The sequence below is a fragment of the Narcine bancroftii genome, chromosome 1 (assembly GCF_036971445.1).
Source record: "Narcine bancroftii isolate sNarBan1 chromosome 1, sNarBan1.hap1, whole genome shotgun sequence".
Lineage (NCBI taxonomy): Eukaryota > Metazoa > Chordata > Chondrichthyes > Torpediniformes > Narcinidae > Narcine > Narcine bancroftii.
This window is the reverse complement of record NC_091469.1, coordinates 351,839,378-351,858,965: the sequence shown is the minus strand read 5'-3', so window position 1 is coordinate 351,858,965 and position 19,588 is coordinate 351,839,378. Positions and strand designations below refer to the sequence as shown.

The 19,588-nt window shown below is 39.0% G+C and overlaps 1 protein-coding gene and 1 long non-coding RNA gene across 10 annotated transcripts in view; one reads left to right on the top strand and one right to left on the bottom strand.

The window, feature by feature from the left end:
- LOC138749384 (cadherin-20-like) overlaps window positions 1–19,588 on the bottom strand; it is a 262,479-nt gene that overhangs the window by 174,408 nt on the left and 68,483 nt on the right. For 4 of the 7 annotated variants that reach the window (XM_069910637.1, XM_069910629.1, XM_069910668.1 and 1 more), the window contains one exon: window positions 17,210–17,403. The exons of 2 other annotated variants lie outside the window; for them this stretch is intronic. Coding sequence is in view for 1 of the 5 variants with exons in the window: in XM_069910663.1 (XP_069766764.1) it covers window positions 7,125–7,170 (46 nt within the window). In the remaining 4 variants the exon portion in view is untranslated. Of the gene's footprint in view, window positions 1–7,124; window positions 7,383–17,209; window positions 17,404–19,588 lie in introns of all 7 variants that reach the window. One more of the 7 variants, XM_069910663.1, reaches the window with a different exon arrangement.
- Window positions 1–19,588, top strand: part of LOC138749406 (uncharacterized) — a 137,184-nt gene that overhangs the window by 95,394 nt on the left and 22,202 nt on the right. The gene's annotated exons all lie outside the window — the stretch shown is intronic.

Genomic DNA, 19,588 nt, shown 5'->3' with positions numbered 1-19,588 from the left:
AAAGAGACGTGGGAAGGGTGAAATGTTAAAGAAAGGTAATGTTGTTGATGTTAGTAATGGTCACAGTGCAAGGGGCTTGGAGACTGGAAAATATTTAAGAATTTGAAGTTTCCAAGTATCCACTAAAATATTGACAATACAGCACAAAGGGGCAGTTTTTATTGCAGTATTTGGCAAGTTGTCATTCCAGCTGGAAGCTTCCTAATGAGTTATTTCACAGTTCCAGATTAACTCTTTCTCTATCTGAATAATGTCACTAACTCCTTTTGAGAAAATAATGCACTAGATTCTAAAATTGCAACCCACTTATCAAACCTAAGATATTCCAGATCTTCACAGAAACATGCTTTGGTTAATATGTTCAAGTAATGGAAAAGAAATCCTGAAATGTGGAAATCCTTCAGAAGCCCTCACTTGTCACTGAATATAATTGATCTGCTACTCATGGCTGTGCCTCAGTTGCAACACCTGAAACTCTGCAACCCTCCCTCTGTTTAGCTGTTCCTTAAAATCTACCACTTACCTTGTACAGGTACACAATCCTTTATCCGGAACCCTTGGGGGACTGTGTGTTCCGAATTTTGGATTTTTCCAGATTTCAGAACAAAAGCCAGCTGCCCCAGATTTAAGCCCACCCGAATTGTGCTGCCGTATCCACCCCCTTCCAGTTGTGCTGGTGTCTCTGTCCCCCTCGCCCACCCAAGTCGCGCTGCCGTCTCCCCACCCCCACCCACCCGAGTCGCATTGCTATCTCTCTCCCCCCGCCCACCCGAGTTGCGATGCCATCTCTCTCTCTCTCTCTCTCTCTCTCCCTCCCTCCACTGCACCAGCACCAGGAAAAAAATGCCGGTTTTTGGAGCTTTCCAGATTTTAGATGTCCGGATAAAGGATTGTGTACCTGTATTACAAATAAATTTTTACTCGATCATGGCCGCTGTAAAGTGCTTCACTTGGTAATTAAAAGCACAGCAGAAATAAAGTTATTATGGTTGAAATGCTTACTGGAGACCGATACTTCATTGTGTTTGAGTTTTCCACATCACACATTTACTTGTTTGGCACAACATTTATGTTATCTCAGGGAAATGCTACCAAACAGATCTTAAAACATTTGAAATATGAGATAACAAACTGCAGAAAATTTGTCACATGCTAGCTGCATGTAAAATACAAAATTATTAAATTCTGGACATAACAATTAATTAATTTAGACAATTCAATAAAAATATAAAAACTTCTATAAAATACATTTTGAATGAAGATATCTCTTAGGTAAATAGTCCAAAATGTTCATCTTCTAACAGAAATAATAGATACAAATGATAAGGATAAATAATAAATGTAATTCTTGATATTCAGTGGTCACTAAGAAGCTTACTTGTACCGATTCATTCACGTTGAAGCAAATTAGTTTTTGTTTCTGTGTGACTGTAGGGATCTCTCTCACTTTGGGATTGCTGTGTAGGAATGGTTTAAACATAGAAAACCTGAAATGACTGTTATTGATTCATTGCTCACCACAAGTGGCTCTTCCTGCAGCATCATCCAACAGAAACCATTTGAAATTATGTTTTAAGTAAACTCTGTTGTAAAATACTGTGACATTCTTGGATTTGATGCAGAAGATCAAAGTCAGTTTTAATGGTGTACCAAGCCACAATTTGACCTTGAAAAACTACTTTTAGTACATCAATTTTTATTCCTATGGATACATTTTTAAAAATATAAAATATTTCATAATGTATAAAAATTTATTTTTCAATTCTAGTTCAAGCCTATGAAAATTGTTTGCAAGTCTTCACTGGGTTGATAACATGCCAACTGCTGAATGGCAGATTTACTTTTAAACTGTTACAAGGCACCCAACTAAATTGGAAAAAAGAGTTGATACATCAGATACCTCTTCATCTTTAAAATTAAATGGCATCCGTGGCATGAACACTTCCCTTTTCCAACTTTGCTGCAAGTTAGCACTGATGCCATCCATTTTAGATGGTAAATTTGCACTAAGGCTTTGACAAAGTATAAATGGAACAGCTAAGTTTCATTATTTAGGTTTAAGTTGCTTCCCAGATATTTGCTGCTGTGCAAATAAAAGTTGAGACATTTGGTGTTTTTACTGCTGGCATTCCCTCACAGAGGCCAGCAAACCAACAGCTGGGACTAAACAAGCCACTTTGAATATGTCAGAGGAGCTAAGGACTGCTCGACCAATGCAGATCAAACCTGGTCGAACTTACTGGATCATTGTTGATATTCTTCTAAATGTAAAGTTGCTCTCAACGAGATTGCATCATTCTTGGTTAACTGCTAACTTCAAAAAATTCACTCTGGTGCATGAGTTGAGCCTGGTAGTCCTGTGTTTTGATCTCTCAGAAAACCATTTGAGAATAGCTAGGGAAGAACAAGGCCTCTGACTATGCGAGTAGACATAAGAAAATTCCTCTACTATAATCATACTGTGCTAATCCACCCATGGCAGATGTGGTGAATCTGTGGAATTCATTGCCATGGATTGGTGTGGAGGCCAATTCATTGGGTGCATTAATAAGGGTCTCAAAGGTCATGGGGAAAAGGCAAGAGAATAGGGTTGAGAGGAAAAATATATCAGTCATGATTCCTATGGCGGAACAGACATGATAGGTTTGGTGGCCAAATACTTGCCCAAGGTTTTATGATCTTAGGGCAATATTGTAAATTATCTTGGCCAGCAATCCATAAGAGTGGAAAAGTATCTGTTCACGTGACCTCACTTGAAGCCATTAGATAGATTTGTATATTAAGATTGTGGATCTAACAAATGGTCAAGTAGACAGACAAAAAAACAATAAATTGGCAAGTACTCCTGTGCCTCAGTGCTCTTGATCTGGTATTAATAACAAGCATGAAGAAATCTCCTGTCATTCAGAAAATCAAATGGGTTCCAAGGAAGGATTCTTAAGCCACAGTGAATTAGAGAAAGGATGGGAGCAAAGCAATTTAAAATTCATAACCAGAAGCTTCAAAAATATAATTGGTAAAATTATTGCACAATTTCTGACAGTATTTCCAGTCAAACCCACAAAGCAAAACCTGTTTAGATGGGGTGTAAAACAATCGTGCACAAGTATTACTACAATGAATATCACTTCTCTTTTTAAAAGCCAATTTTGATTTTGAGATTCAATCCGATGTTTTGATGAGATAATTTTTAACTATTTAAGGCTATCTTAAGGGTCAATCAACATTTTTTTTAAGTGATCAATTATAATTGGCTTTTGCCCAAGGTGCCTGCACATTGTTAAAGCTAATAGCATTTTACTTGAAATAAAAGCTTAATTTAACTTATTACTTGCTGACAGCACACTGAATCAGCTTAAATGAACAGAAAAAGTTGGTTTATAAAATGCTTGGCAATACTTAAGATGCTTTTTTTTTAGTTCTTGACTGACGTAGCTGAACTTGAAAGTAAAATGATAATAATAATCATTTTAATATTTAAACTTTAAAAAATAAGAGAGGCAGAGGTATAAAGGCTTTTTAGACAATACTGGCTTCCAGGGAGGGCTTTTAGGAAGTTCAGATGTCTTGATCATGATTTGCAAGTCAATAAGTTCCAATTTAAGGTTTCCTGCTTAGGTTTTGATTTGGAAGATAACTCTAATATTCATAACGTCTCAACCAAGGAACAAAACAAATTCTGAAATCACATGTTGGCAGCAGGGAAAAAAATTATTTAAAGGGAATGTTGGTTGGAGATAAGGCAATGCTACTGAACTCCAAATTCTCCAATTTGCATCCATCATAACACCATGAATTGTCTCACTGGTAGCACCACATACTTAAATAACCCTCTCAACTTCACTGAATTTTTAGTCCCCAATATTTTATAGAAGAACACTGGGGAGGGGCAACAACTGCAAAGTTACTAATTGTTACATCCAATCAGTTGCTGTTGAATAGAGTCAAAATTAGCATTTTAATAAGCAGATCTGCTGGACATGATCTCAACTGATGAGTGTAAGATATAGACTGATGGCAACAACAAATAAATTACATGCAAAATGAGCAAATCGACTAACGTTCTGTGAAGTGCGCAAGATTAATGCATAATGGACTGAAGAGTGGGAGACAAATAATTGGAAATTGAAATATAATATCAACATAATAATGAGAATACTGAGCTGAAAGTAAATTTATTTAAAGTTCAGAATCAGAAATGTTTCAGAATGATGAGTCTAAGTTTAAGAAAATATTCACAGAAGAGGAAATCATTTCACTTCATTACAACCTGGTACAAAAGAAGTTAGGAAGATTAATAGAAAGCTGACTTCTTTTCCTTTTAAAAGTGCACTTCAGGTAGATAGATGCAGGGGAAAGGTAAGACCTTTGTCAAATTTATTTACATAGTCTACTTTGCTCCCTGTATTTCTAACCCATTTTGAATATTTATTCATCAGCCTCCATTTATTTTCAACTTGCTAATTTGTTTCAGTTGGCAGCATCCTCCCCTAATTTATTATTATTCATTTGCATGTTCTGTGAATCTCTCCTGCATTCTCCTCCTGCCCATGGTGGGGAGAGGTGAGAAGGTAAGAGAGATTAAAGAGGTATAATGGATGATAATAGAAAGCAAGAGGGTGAACTTGGAAATTTAATGAAAGAATACCTTAAATCTTCTCAGCACAACTTTGCCAAGGCTGCCTCTCCCCACTGTTCACCTATAAAATATTGGCGTCTAAAAATTCATTGGAGTTGGAAGGGTTATGCTAAATGCTTAATGTGTGGTGCACCAATGACTGCTGTGTCAGTAAAATTCTGTGGTACCCATGATCCATTCCATCACATCGGGAGGCATGTAACTTAAAATTTAGATCGAAGTGGAGGGGGTTGGGTGATAAACATTTCATATAGAAGTTAGATTGGGGTTTGAGGTATGGGTAGACCAAATGAAGGCATCGATTGGGGAGTTCAAGAATCAGATTGATGGTCACAGGGAGGGATGTTTTCAACCACATTGAGAGCTTGGGCTTAGAACATAGAACACTACAGCGCAGTACATGTCCTTCAGCCCTTGACGTTGTGCCCATCTATATATTCTTAAATGCCCCTAATGCTTCATTCTCCACCACCACCCCTGCCAAGGCATTCCAGGTCCATACGACTTTATGTGTTAAAAAAAAACTTATCCCTGATGCCTCCTCTAAACTTTCCTCCCTTCACTTTGTACAGATCTCCTCTAGTGTTCGCTACTCCCACCCTGGGAAAAAGGTGCCGCTGTCTACATTATCTCCGTCTATCAGAATCGCGTAGTCCTCTATTAAGTCACCTCTCATCCTTCTATGCTCCAAAGTGAAAAGCCCCAGCTCTGCTAACCTTGCCTCTTAAGATTTAGTTTTCCAATCGAGGCAACATCCTGGTAAATCTCCTCTTCTCTTCTGCACCATCTCCATAGCTTTCACATCCTTCCGAAAATGAGGTGACCAGAACTGAACTCAATATTCTAAGAGTGGTCTGAGCAGAGATTTGTAGAGTTGCCACATGACCTCTTGACATTTGAACTCAATTGCCTAACTAATGAAGCTCTGCATCTCAAAGGCTCTTTTAACTATCCTTTCAATTTGCTCAGCAACCTTGAGAGATGTATGGAATTGGACCTAAACGTCCCTCTGTTCCTCAATATTGTTTAGTATCTGTTCATTGACCCTGTACTCTGCCTTCAGGTTTGACCTTCCAAAATGCATCATCTCACACCTATCCGGATTGAACTCCATCTGCCACTTCTCTGCCCAACTCTGCATTCTGTCTGTATCCTTTTGTAACACATGACAACCTTCAACACAATACACAACTCCTCCAAACATCATATAATCCCAAAGTTACTGACCCATCCATCCACTTCTTCATCTAGGTTATTTATAAAAATTACAAAGAGCAGGGGTCCCAGAATAGATCCCTGCAGATCTTAATCAGTCACTATCCTCCTGGCAGAATGCCTTCCATCCACTACTATTCTCTGCTATCTACAGGCAAGCCAATTCTGAATCCACACAGCCAAGATTCCATGGATCCCATGCCTCATGACTTTCTGAACGTGTCTTGGATAAGGGAATCTTGTCAAAAGCCTTACTAAAATCTATATACACATCTCCTACCTTACCTTCATCAATTTCCATTGTTACCTCCTCAAAAAATTCAATTAGGGTGGTGAGGCACAACTTTCCCACACAAAGAGAAACGTGATTATCCCTGAGAAAACTGTTAAAAGAGAACAGGTAGTTCCTGAATGGAGTTCCCAACCTATAGGCACACCTTCAAAATGTATGACTAATTTCTTGAGCAAGCATATGGAGTACCTCACAGGGAATTACGTCATCCAGTGTAGAAGTCCAAAGCAAGACCAACTTCTCACTGCTGCCTTCAGGCTGAAGGTACACAAGCCTGAAAACCAGTGCCACTAGGTTCAAGAACACTTTCTTTCCAACAGCTTTCAGACTTTTGAACGTCCCCTTGTTACACTAATCATGAACTGATCTGACAGCAGAAAAAGACTGCCCACACTACTATGCCACTTTCTTTCCCTAGGATCACTGTGAACACGTAATATCTATCTATCTATCTTATGAATTTATTGCCTTTTATTATACCTGTAAATAAGTTGTTTACGATCATAGTTCTTTTTTTAGGAGTACCTGTTTGGCTTCAGCAAGTAAGAATTTTAGTGCATGAATACATGTACAATAAAAATGACAATTTCATTATCATTAAATTGTGTTTCTGGTACAAGTAAGATATGCAGTTGGAAATATTTGGTCAAAATCTGAGAGTAAAAGTGTTTGAGCCTGGAAATTATCATAACTGCATCCCGCACTGGAATTAATTGGTTTTCAGAAGTGATGGTGCTCTCTTCATGAACTTCTGAGCTGTTCCACTGCATTGAAGGACAATATTTGCATTTTAAATTTATGTGCGATTTATGGTACCAGCAGGAGTGCACAAACTTTTAAATATTTGAATGACTTAAATGAATTAGATTTCCAACAATAATTGGCTCACTTCATGTTTTTGGTTTAAATTATGATGCAGCACAAGAGAGAAGTTCATTTTTTTATCATTTGTGCAAAAATTGTGTCAGTTTTGGGTACCTGTGGTACTTGCCTTCCACACAGTGAAGTCATCAGATGTGGGCATGCACAGCTGAGTACCAACAGTGAGTACCAACACAGACTTCCGAGGCTCACAATCAAAGATGTATTTCTCCTTCTGGTGTCATTCATAGAATTTGACAGGTTGCCTTTAGCAATTGCCCATAATACTGAAAACACCATTTTCATGCATTGTGTTAAGTGAATGTCAACTTAGCCTTGGTTAGCTAATGGGTTTTTGTTCATTCCGAGCACATCCTGCAATAGGAAAGGCAAAGTCTCATGATTGCGAGGTTGCTATGAATCTAAGATTTCTTTGAACAGACAGTGGCAATGAAGCAGTCTGAAAGGACTGGTGACTTGTGTTGGCAGGATTAAAGTTTATCATTCTTCTCTGACACTGTCTGATTTTACTTTACAAGGAGAATAGGGTAAGGTTAAAAAAATGTGAAGGGATAATATTGCAATCAAGAACTTATATTCTCGACAATGAGCATCCTTAGCCAGAGAGACATCCAAACATTTCCAATGTTAAGGCCAGTATCGGCTTCAACATCAGGCAACACATTCACAATCCTATGAGCAAAGGCATGCAGAGAAAAAAAAGACTTCCTTTTGAAAGCCTGCTGAAGAGGAACAGAAGCCTTCCTAACTCTTAAGCTTCAATTCCTGCAAACTGCTGATAAATCTGGAAAGGCAAAAACTCCACAACAAAGGCTCGAACAAATGGAAATTTCGAAACCAAGGTTATGTTGATGCATATGCAATGTTTAAACAGCCTCCGCACCGATAATAATCCTCCGCAATTTTTGTCGCCTATAGCATGATCCTATAACTCCTTCCCCTTTTCTCCTCTCTCTGCCTTCAATAGGGACTGCTCCCTCCATGACTCTCTTGTCCACTCATCCCTTCCCATCAATTGCCCCCTTGGCACCTTCCCCTGTGGCCGCAAGAAGTTCCACACTTGCGCCCATACCTCCTCTCTCACCATTAATCAGCTCCAAACAGTCTTCCTTCCAAGTGAAACAACACTTCGTTTGTGAATCTTTGGGAGTCATCTACTGCATCTGGTTCTCCTGCTGTGGCCTTTTCTATATCGGAGAGACTGGATGCAGACTGGAAGATCTTCACTGAGCACCTTCACTCTGTCCGCATCAATGATAGGGATCTTCCAGTGGACAACCACTTCAATTCTGTTCCCCACTGCCACACTGACATGGCTGCCAAACCAAGCCCTCCCTTAAATTGGAGGAGTACACCTAATATTCTGCCTGGGCACTCTCCAACTGGATGGCATTAACATTGACTTCTCTGGTTTCTACAAGCCCACTTCCCATTCTCCACCACTTCCTTATCCCTCTGTATCCTTTCCTCCCACTCTCCATCCCCTTCCCCTTTTTGCTGGTGTGCCTTCCCTCCTTATTCACCTATAACCTCTTTCCTGAGGGGCTGTGCTCCTTCCTTGCTCCTTCTCCCCCCCACCATCTTGTTCAGGCACCTGCCTACATTTCACTCATACCTTGATGAAGGGCTCAATGGGTTTGATGTCAGTTATATATCTTTATCTTTGCTATATCGCTATATAAAGTTATGTGGATGCATTTTTGTTTTCATTACAGCATTGTTTGTCTGTTATTAGTGTTACAGAGTTCTGTGTTATGTATTGGCCTATGTGTTGTGTGGTTTTATGTTAAAAATTGACAGTTTGCCTTAGAGAACCAAAGTGAACTGCTGAGAGAGTGGGAGACAGACTGAGCATGTGCAAAAAATGAAAAAAAAAGTTCTGGACTTGGATGATAAACCACCACTGGATGGTGCTGTGGAGTGGAAGGCGGCCCAGAGCATGAGTCATGGTCTGGAGGACAGTTTAGAATGTTAGGATTTCAAAAAGGATGAATATTCCGAAGGCAGCCAGAAGCATCCGGACCAAGCCAGTTGGGCTGGTTGGAAATATGACTTAGACTTTAATTACATCTGTTAAATTTAGGCTGGGGAATTTATTAGTTTTACACTGTTATAGAAATTTGCATAGTAACCAGTGGGCATTGTTATAAAAGGGGGGATTTTGAATTAAATTTTGAAGGTGAATTTTTGTTAATAAAGTAATTGTTCATCTTTACCCCTGTGTGATATGCCTTCTTTGTGGTTGCTGGTTTGATCGTGTATCATAATTTGGGGAAATCGTCCAGGATCAAACCAATTTGAAAGCTTTAGGGGTGATTGACTTGTGCTCAGTTATCAGTTGTCTGCGTTTGACTCAACCTCCAGCTTGAAATTAAAAATAAACGGTGAGTGTATAAATCACCAGCAACTATGAATATTGACCAGTTCATATCTAACCCTTCAGGTTAATTTAAAAATGCCTAAAAAGTCAGAACAGATGGATATAGTTGGCAAGTTAAAACTTCTTACAGTAAGAACTGGGATGAAAAAAAAGGAAACTGCCCGAAAGATTGTTAAGCACTCTGTAGGAAAGGGGGTATTTGAAGAAACTGCATTAGAACAGTTTCCAAAGGAGAAAACTTCAGAGGAAGTAAAGTTGGCTTTGAGAAAACTAGAGTTAAAGGGAAAAAGAGAGGCAGAAAGGAAAGCCGAATGGGAAGCAGTAAGGCAGGCAGAAATGGAGGAAAGAGCAGCCACAAGGGAGGAGAGAGAGAAAGAATGGAAACATGAGCTAGAACTAGCTAAATTGAGGCAGACCCTAACCCAAGGAGTTGGAGAAGCCCCAAACCCACATGCTGGTCAGGAGGAGAGGTTTCTGGTCAGTAGAGAAGTGAGGTTAGTTCCTCCATTTGAATAGACCAGTATTTTCAGCATTTTAGAAAGTAGCTGTAAATTTAAAATGGCCACCAGACAAGTGGTCACTTCTGCTACAAAGTGTTTTTAAAGGGAAAGCCCAACATGTGTACTCATGTCTCACTGTACAACAAGCAGCTGATTACGAATTTGTAAAGCAGGCTATACTCCAGTCTTATGAACTAGTCCCAGAGGCTTATAGACAAAAGTTCAGGAGTTTAAAAAAAGCAGCAACCCAATCTTACCTAGATTTTGCTTATAGGAAGGTTGTGTGTTTTGATCAGTGGTGTGCCACAATAAAAGTAGAAAATAACTTTGATTTATTGAGGGAAATAATTCTGATTGAGGAGATTAAATATTGTGTTCCTGATGATATTCAAGTGTACTTGGCAGAGAAAAATATAAAAACTTGGCAAGAATTGGCTAAATTCGCAGAGGAATATGCTTTAAACCACGTCTAAGTGGACACCAGGGAAAATCTTTCAAAGAAATATGCTGATAATCCAAGTAGAGTAGAAAGAAATCTAGAAGTGAGGTTAAAGGAAGAGAGGAAGAGAAATAGGTGAAGGAAAATTTTTGAGTGTTATTTGCCACTATTGTAAGAAGCCAGGCACATAATAGCAAATTGTCTTGTACTGAAAAGGAAGAAAGAGAAAGGGGTGGTACCAACTGCCTGTGTTCAGAGTGAGAAAGTTAGGGATATTTTTAAACCATTCATGACTGAAGGGTTCATTTTGGTTAAAGAAGGATCCAATCAAGTGCCAGTTAAAATCCTGTGGGATACTGGAGCAGCCCAATCACTTGTATTAACCAACGTTTTAAATTTTGGTGAGGAGACGGATATTGGGGATGTGAATTTAATTAAAGGCATTGGTGGTGAAGCAGAGCCTATACTTTTGCATAGAATAGTGATGAAATCAGACTTAGTTAATGGCCCAGTTACGATAGGGATAAGATCAAGCCTGCCGGTGGATGGAGTTTCTCTTTTGTTGGGGAATGATTTAGCAGAAGGTAAAGTCATACCTGTGGTGAAACTCACAAGTAAGCCATTGGTTTATGAGTCCAAAAAGGATTTGAAAATCTACCCTGCATGTGCCGTTACTAGAGCCATGTCTAGAAAAAAGGTAGAGATAGAGAAAGTCTGTGATGATCCTGTAGTGGAGGCAAGCATTGAGGACAAACCTAAGGATCCAGCTTTGCTGTTGTCAAGAGAAGAATTAATAGCTCGACAAAAGCATGATCCTGATCTTTCTGGGATAAGAGATAAGATTCTGTCTAACCAGGAAATTGAAACTGTGCCAGTAGGTTACTTTGTTCAGGATGGAATATTGATGAGGAAGTGGAGACAACAAGTGATACCTGCTAATGAAAACTGGGTGGTAGTAAGGCAAGTTGTAATTCCCAAAACTTACAGGAATGAAATATTAAAGTTGGCTCATAGTATACCTTTAGGAAGTAATCTTGGAGGAAGAAGATGGTAGAAAAGATAAGGAAACAGTTTTATTGGTCGAAATTAAGAAAGGATGTTGTGAACTTTTGTAGAACCTGTCACACTTGTCAACTGGTGGGCAAGCCTAATCAAGGACCACCAGTGGCACCTTTACAACCCATCCCTGCTTTCAGGGATGGACCATTGCCAAAAACCAAAGCAAGAAATGAATATTTGTTAACACTCATGTGCACGGCTTCAAGGTTTCCAGAGGCTATTCCCCTGAGAAACATTAAAGCGAAGATGATTGTGAAGGCTATGCTAAAAATTTTCACACTTTTTGGCCCACCAAGGTAAATTCAATCGGACCAAGGGAGTCATTTTATGTCTGGAATATTTCAACAGGCGGTGTATGAATTGGGAGCCCATCAAATTGTGTCGTCTGCCTATCATCCTGAAAGTCAAGGGGCCTTGGAAAGGTTCCATTTAACTATGAAAAATACGATGAGGGATTATTGTGTGGAAAATAATAAGGATTGGGATGAAGGAATCCATTTGTTATTGTTTGCTGTTAGAGAGGCAACTCAAGAGACTCTTGGCTTTCATCTATTTGAGTTGGTGTTTGGTCATGAAGTCAGGGGTCCATTACTATTTTTTGAAGGAACAGTGGATACATAATGATATACAATAAAATCTGTTGGATTATGTTTTCAAATATAAAAGCAGATTACATCAGGCTTGCGAAATGGCAAGGAAAAATTAAAAACCTGCTCAGGGAAAAATGAAAATTTGGTATGATCAAAAAGCAAAAATTAGGGACATTAAACCAGGCGACAAAGTATTGGTTTTGTTTCCATGCAGTCAACCCCTTTGAGAGCTCAGTTTTCAGGACCATATAAGGTGAAATCAAAAATTAACCAGGTTACCTATGTCATTGAGATGCCTGATCGTCGAAGAGAGACACGGGTCTGTCATGTGAACATGCTTAAACCTTACTTTGAGAAAATGACTGAGGAGGAGACTAGGATTCCAACCAAGGAAAGTAAGGAGGAGATAAGTTTCGTGGAAAGTGGTGTAGCACAGAAAGTGAGAAGCCCCAGGCTGCAAAATTCCATAGTTTTGAAAAACTTAGACACCAAGTTAATGCATTTGACTAAATCAGAAAGGGAAGAAATGAAGATACTACTTATGAAATTTAAAGATATATTCCCAGATGTTCCAAGAAGAACTACTGTGGCTTGTCATGATGTGGAGGTCGTTGATGCTAAGCCTATTAAGCAGCATCCTTACTGAGTTAATCAGGAAAAGAGCAGATTGTTGGATCAAGAGGTGGATTATATGTTCAAAAATGACAGCATCTGAAAATCAAGTTGAAATTGGAGTTCACCCTGTGTTCTGGTACCTAAGCCAAATGGCCCAATTAGGTTTTGTACAGATTATCGAAAGTTAAACATGGTGACAAAGACTGATGCATTCCCTATTCCCAGAGTAGATGATTGCACAGATAAGATGGGAAAAGCGAAGTTTCTTACAAAGATTGATCTCGTAAAAGGATACTGGTGTGTTCCTTTGACAGAGAAAGGCAGGGAGATTTCTGCATTTGTTACACCTTCGGGATTGTATGAGTATAATGTTATGCCTTTCAGGATGAAAAAATGCACTTGGCACATTTCAGAGAATGATTAATGCAGTAATTCAGGGTTTAGAGTACACAGGAGCCTATAATCAATGATTTAGTAATTAGTACTGATACATGGGAAGAACACATGCTTGAATTAAAGCAGTTATTTCAGAGAATGGTGGAAGCACACCTCACAGTGAATTTGTACAAGTGTGAGTTTGGACATGCCACTGTAATTTATCTTGGTTATGTGGTAGGACAGGGACAGGTGGCACTGGTTGGAGCAAAAGTATTGGCTATAACTGTGTTCCCTATCCCTGATAATAAGAAAGCTCTTTGGAGATTTCTAGGTATGATTGGCTACTATTGTAGATTTTGTAAAAACTTTGCAGAAATTGCAATCCCATTAACAAAACTACTTGAAAAGAAAGAAAAATTTATCTAGTCAGATGCATGCCAGGAAGCATTTCTGAAGTTAAAGGCCATTTTATGCCATCAGGCATAAAAACCATTCAAAGCCAGTGATGAAGTGGTTGGTGCTGTACTGTTACAGAAGAAGGATGGTGATGGAGTAGAACATCCTATTTCATACTTCTCTAAAAAGTTTAATGTCCATCAATGAAATTAGTCGACCATTGAGAAGGAGTTATTAACGCTTGTTTTAGTGTTGCAACAATTTGATATGTATATTTGTACTGCTCAAAAACCATTAATAATATATACTGATCATAATCCATTAGTTTTTCTGTCTAAAATGAAAAATAAGAACAGATGGTTATTGAATTGGAGCTTACTATTACAAGAGTATGATTTAATTATTACACACATAAAGGGGACAGATAATGTAATAGCAGATTGTTTGTCAAGATGTTAATCTGGGTAGATTGGAATCTAATCACATACTTACTGTAAATAAAATGGAGTGTTTATTTTATTTATGCAATACTTCCATTAATTGTTAAAAATTTGTTCTTGTGGACCAATTTTTTTTTTTACCAGGGGAGGTGTTACAGAGTTCTGTGTTGTGTATTGGCCTATGTGTTGTGTGGTTTTATGTTAAAAAGTGACAGTTTGCCTTGGAGAGCCAAAGTGAAGGTGGACTGCTGAGAGAGTGGGAGATGGACTGAGCATGTGCAGAAAGTGAAAAAAAATTCTGGACACGGACGATAAACCACTACTGAGTAGTGGTGTGCTCTCTCTCTCTCTCTCTCTCTCTCTCTCTCTCTCTCTCTCTCTCTCTCTCTCTCTCTCTCTCTCTCTCTCTCTCTCTCTCTCTCTCTCTCTCTCAAAGATCTTTTTGCTTCAGTTTATCAAACAAACTGAATTTTGTTTATGATCTTTGCTTCGGTTGAGATTGAAGTTTTGTGAGTCTTGTGTGTTTTGTGTCTAAGTTTTTCTGTGGGCTGGTTGGACATATAACTTAGACTTTAATTACATTTGTTATATTTAGGCTGCGGAATTTATTAGTTTTACATTGTTATAGAAATTTGCATGTAACCAGTGGGCATTGTTATAAATGGAGGAATTTTGAATTAAAGTTTGAAGGTGAGTATTTTGTTAATAAAGTAATTGTTCATCTTTACCCCTGTATGATATGCCTTCTTTGTGGTTGCTGGTTTGATCTTGTAACATTAGATATTCTCTAATTTACTCATTTAGGTAACCACATTGGGTCATCATTCAATCTTCCCCTGTGGTGGGGAAATTTTCTAATCTAGTGTGGAATAGAATTTCAGTGAAGGAGGTATTTCTGTTATTAGTTTATTCCTCACATCAAGCATTAAATGATTGCTTCATTTGCGGAGATTTTGCTTAATCTGCTCTCCAACATGTGTGGGATAGTGCTTTATCAAATTATGATCTAATAATGATGGAGTTTCATTTAGACTTTTAACCCTGGTTTGCTTTGAAAGAAATTGCATCAAAAGATGTTTTAAAGTGAACATTACATATAGCTGTGCTTTGATCTAATGCAATATTACAGCAAACATTCCCATTCTGTAGTGAACAAGCAACTTAGATTAATTCTTTTCTTTCTTTTTAAAATATTTTTAGAGTTTAACAATAATTCTTAATTATTGCTAAACTTAATTCTTAATATTAGAATTAGTAGCTACTTTCTTCCGATGACTTTTCACATCAATACACATAATCAAATAAATCATCCTTCTGCATTCCTCATATAAATGCAAGTTTTTCCTTATTAAAAAAGATGCTCTGTTCTTAAGTGATTTGTGAGTGCTATGAAATTATGTTGTTTGATACAATTTCATGGGAAAAATGGTGCACTCATTGCTTAACTTTAATTGCTGCTTCATCTGTATTAATGCATCACAGAAAATGATGTGTTAAATAGATTGACAACACGATTGTACATGACTCCTTCTGTATTTGACTCACAATTGTTTTTCCTAAACCTGATTCCTGTTGAGCTCAAAATTTCTTGAGATGATTAAACGATTGCAAATGTCCTCTGCAACCAACACTTTGAAACCCACATGATGTGAGGAATAAACTAATAATCTCCTCACATTGAACTTACAGTTAAACTACAGAAAAGTAATTGGAATTTAAAAAAAAAGCCAACTTGCACTAATATTGAACTTTTCCCTTTCCCAGCATGATTTACAGTGAATGAAGTTGTTTTTGAAGTAATGAAACAGATAACGCAATTTTCGCTTGTGCACAGCATGCTCCCACAAACAAATTTCTGGATGGTTTGTTTCTTGGTGATTTTGTTTGAAGAATAAGTATTGGCCTGAACACCAGGGGATCTCTTTCAAGCTGTCATAAATCTCTTTTGCATTTACCTGAAGTGCAGATAGATCATCAGTTTTTAGGTGTCTGAGTTAACATGGAATTTGTTGCTCTAAGAGGGACTTTAACCCTCACCCAACTGAGAAACTACTCTCTTCCCACTAAGCTTCAATTGAATTCAGTGCTGTAGGTTAGTAGTTACTTTGGAGGCGAAGAGCTGCAGTTCACCATTTTCCAAATCTGCTGTAGTGCTCCAAATTAGCTAGTTAATATTATCATAACTCAAGTTATAGATTTCTAAATTTCACAGAACTCTTTGAGTTTCATCCTCTGTAAATTGTGATAAAATTAAACCTATTTAAAATTCGGTTAGATAAATCTTTACATGATAGAGGAATTAGGGGATATGGGGAGAAGGCAGGTAGGTGGAGTTAGGTCATAAATTAGATCAGCCATGATCGCATTGAATGGCGGAGCAGGCTCGATGGGCCATTTTTGGCCTACTCCTGTTCCTACTTCCTATGTTCCTCTGTAAAATATTGATCTCTGTTTGCACCACTATTTATGCAGCATAGAAAAGCTGGAGGACTTTTGCTTCTGCACAAATTCCTAATGCCCTTCGTGCCTTACAGAAATGCTGAGTATTTTGTTTCTCTTTTAATTAATGCCCACCTAAAGTTAAATCAGAAAATGGACTACTGAGGCAGTGAAGCATCCTTGGATGACAACCCAAGGCCAGTTTACAAACACTGGAAGGAACATACAAAATATTGGAGGAACTCAGCAGGTAGGTAATATCCATGGCTGTAAAGAAGGTAATAGATAGTCAATATTTTGGTAAGACTATCTTCCTTTCATTGCCTTTTTGAGCCTGCTCTGCCATTCAGTTAGATACTTTATCTCAGGTCAATGTTATGGTTGAATGATTCCCTCGCAATCTAAGGATCTAAAGCTCCAAAACTGGACTATACTTAATGACTGCCTATCAATTGCACTTTGAAAGATTTACATCCCCAAAATAAAAAAAAAAATCTGCTAATTTCAATCCTCCTTGAATGCGGAGGGCAATCACTAGCAGGAAATTGTTTGCGTGATGGGCAAGTTCATTTGGTAATCTAAAAGTCATATCAATTTAAGTTTCCTGGATTTAAATAACCTCTCCATCTTATTATTCTCTGTATGGACAAATCATTAAACGAAGGATGTAATAGTACGAGAGACACTTCACAGCAGATTGACAAGGATGTTGTCAGCACCGGAGGTAAAATAGGCAAGGTGGAACAAATGAGGTTATTTTAGAGTTAACTGATATGTTTAAAATGATAAGTGGCCTAGATGGGATGAATATTAAATACTTTTAGCAGAAAGATCAATAACTAGTTAGCAGAGATTTAAGGTAATTAGAACGAGGAGTTGAGGGGACTTAAGACTCTTTTGCTCAATGTTTAAAAGGATACTTAAGGCAGAAAATATTACACTTACCTAAATGAATGTCTGATTGAAAAAAATCTTCAGCTACTTGCACTAAGCGCTAGGAAATGAGATTAGGCAAAATAGTTCTGATGCTGGTCAGCACAGACAGAAGTTTCCTTTGTGCCATATTTTTCTATGGCTCTGTAATCACTGGCTTGTGAAAGTATTTCAGCCCTCTGCACTGTCCTCATCATTCACACTCTCTACATCACAAACAGAAAGAAAGAATTTTGTTGTTGGATTTCAGTTAAGAATTTAATACTGATGTTACTTCTGCTAATTGGCATGAATGCATAAATTTAAATAGATCCATGAATTAATTTATGCTCACTATCTCAAAAACTCTTCAGAATGAACACAGTGATCATATTTTGATGGTTAGCAGCCTATATTTTACTGCTTTTTAAATATTTTATTTAAATTTTTAACCATACGTGCATTCAAATATATTTCAAAATACAGAAATAATAATATATTGAGTATCAAATACATGAGGATAATATTCCAACATCCCCATCCCCCACCCTCCTCAGTCCCAAGAAAAGATGAGTAAAGAGGATATAGTAGTGTTAGAATAGAAAAGAGAAAATAAATAAAGGCAAAAATAAAATTGAAAATGGATTGCTGAAAATTGAAATCCATCTAATCTAAAATTCACATCTATTTAATCATTAATAGGGTTCCACACAAGTCTTAGACACTAAGAAGAACATTTAGAAATCTAAAAAATGTAAAAATTTAATCCTTTTTTTGTAAATACAGGAGCCAAATTTGTAAAAAATATATCATACTTTTGTGGTGGCCCGCAACTGTGGAGATCGGGCTGGCCCAACGCGCGGTAATAAGCAGCGACATAACTCACTAACGCGACCACTAGTATAGTGAACTGACACGGTTGGAAGCTGGGACAGTACAAGACCAACAGGCCTAAAATTGCACTGGTCAGCTAACAGAGCAACACCAGGCTGGAGAAGAAGGGTATTCATGTGCAAGAATGTTCCCACAGGTGAGAATCCTGTTTTTTGATATTCATGCAGCTGATGTCAGCCAATCAACCAAATGGCAGGAACTCGGCTGTATAAAAGCACCATTTCCTGCCTCAATAAAGTCAGAGCTTAATCTCCCACACTACGAGTGTGTGTGTGTTTCTTCGTAGCAGACGGCTACAATTGGTGACCCTGATAGTTTAGGTGCAATCTAAATCCAGCGATGGATAACGAAGCAGCGATCAGCTCAGTTGGCCTCATGGGGTTCGACCAGGCTGAAGCTCAGTTCCAGATTCGAGGCATCACATCTGAGACCACACAGTATTACCACATGGTCAGCACCCAGAACCAAGAGACTATAGAGTGGCCAACTTCATCCACAGGCCACCATCAGAAGGCACTTACACTGCCTGCAAAGAGCTATTGACCAAGACCTTCGGGCTCCCATGGCGAGAGAGGGGCATGGCTACTCCACCTGGATGGGCTTGGAGACAGATCCTGTCAGCAGTCATGAACGAGATGCTGGCCCTCCTGGAAGACCACAAACCTGGCATCATGTTCAAGCAGGTGTTCTTGGAGCAGCTGCCAGAGGACATCAATTGACCCCTGGAAAGTCACAGCATGGGGAGACATTCTGTAGAAGCAGAAACAGAAGTGCTTGGCTCCTGTGGGGCTTAAAAAGAAGTCTCAAAACCAGACCAAGGTAGGCCCAGGAAAGGAGCGGCAGGCAAGAGGCAGGGACGAGTCCAATGAGGGATGGTAATTCTACCGCCAAAGATGAGGCACTGAGGGCCATTGATGCCAGTCACCATGTGAGTTTCATGGAAACGACAAGGCCAGCCATCATTGATGGCCATGGTGGCTGGCCATCGAGGGAGCCTCTTGTATGTATGGGACCGCCTGTCTGGAAGATGTTTCTTGCTGGATACAGGAGCAGAGGTCAGTGTGATGTCCCTGACAGGGACACTAGATGCAGGCAAGTGGCCCCCGCGCTGAAGGCTGCCAACAACAGCACTATACAGACCTATGGCACACGTAGGGCCGAGCTGCAGTTCGGAGGCATTCACTTCTCGTGGGAGTTCACACTGGCCACAGTGGAAAAACCACTCCTCAGAACGTACTTCCTGCGGGCTCACAACCTCCTAGTGGACCTTAAGGGCAAGAGATTTGTACACATGGAGACCTTTCAAACCAGGCTCCAGGCACTGCTCCTGGACTCCATCCACAGCCCAGACGACGAGTTCTCCAAGGTGCTGGCCAGGTTCCTGGCAATCCTTTCCCCTCAGTTCAAGGTGGAGGTGCCCCAACATAGCATCAGGCATCACATCCTTACCAAGGGTCCACCTCTCCATGTAAGGGCGAGACTACTTTCTCCGGAGCTCCGACTGGCCAAGGAGAAGTT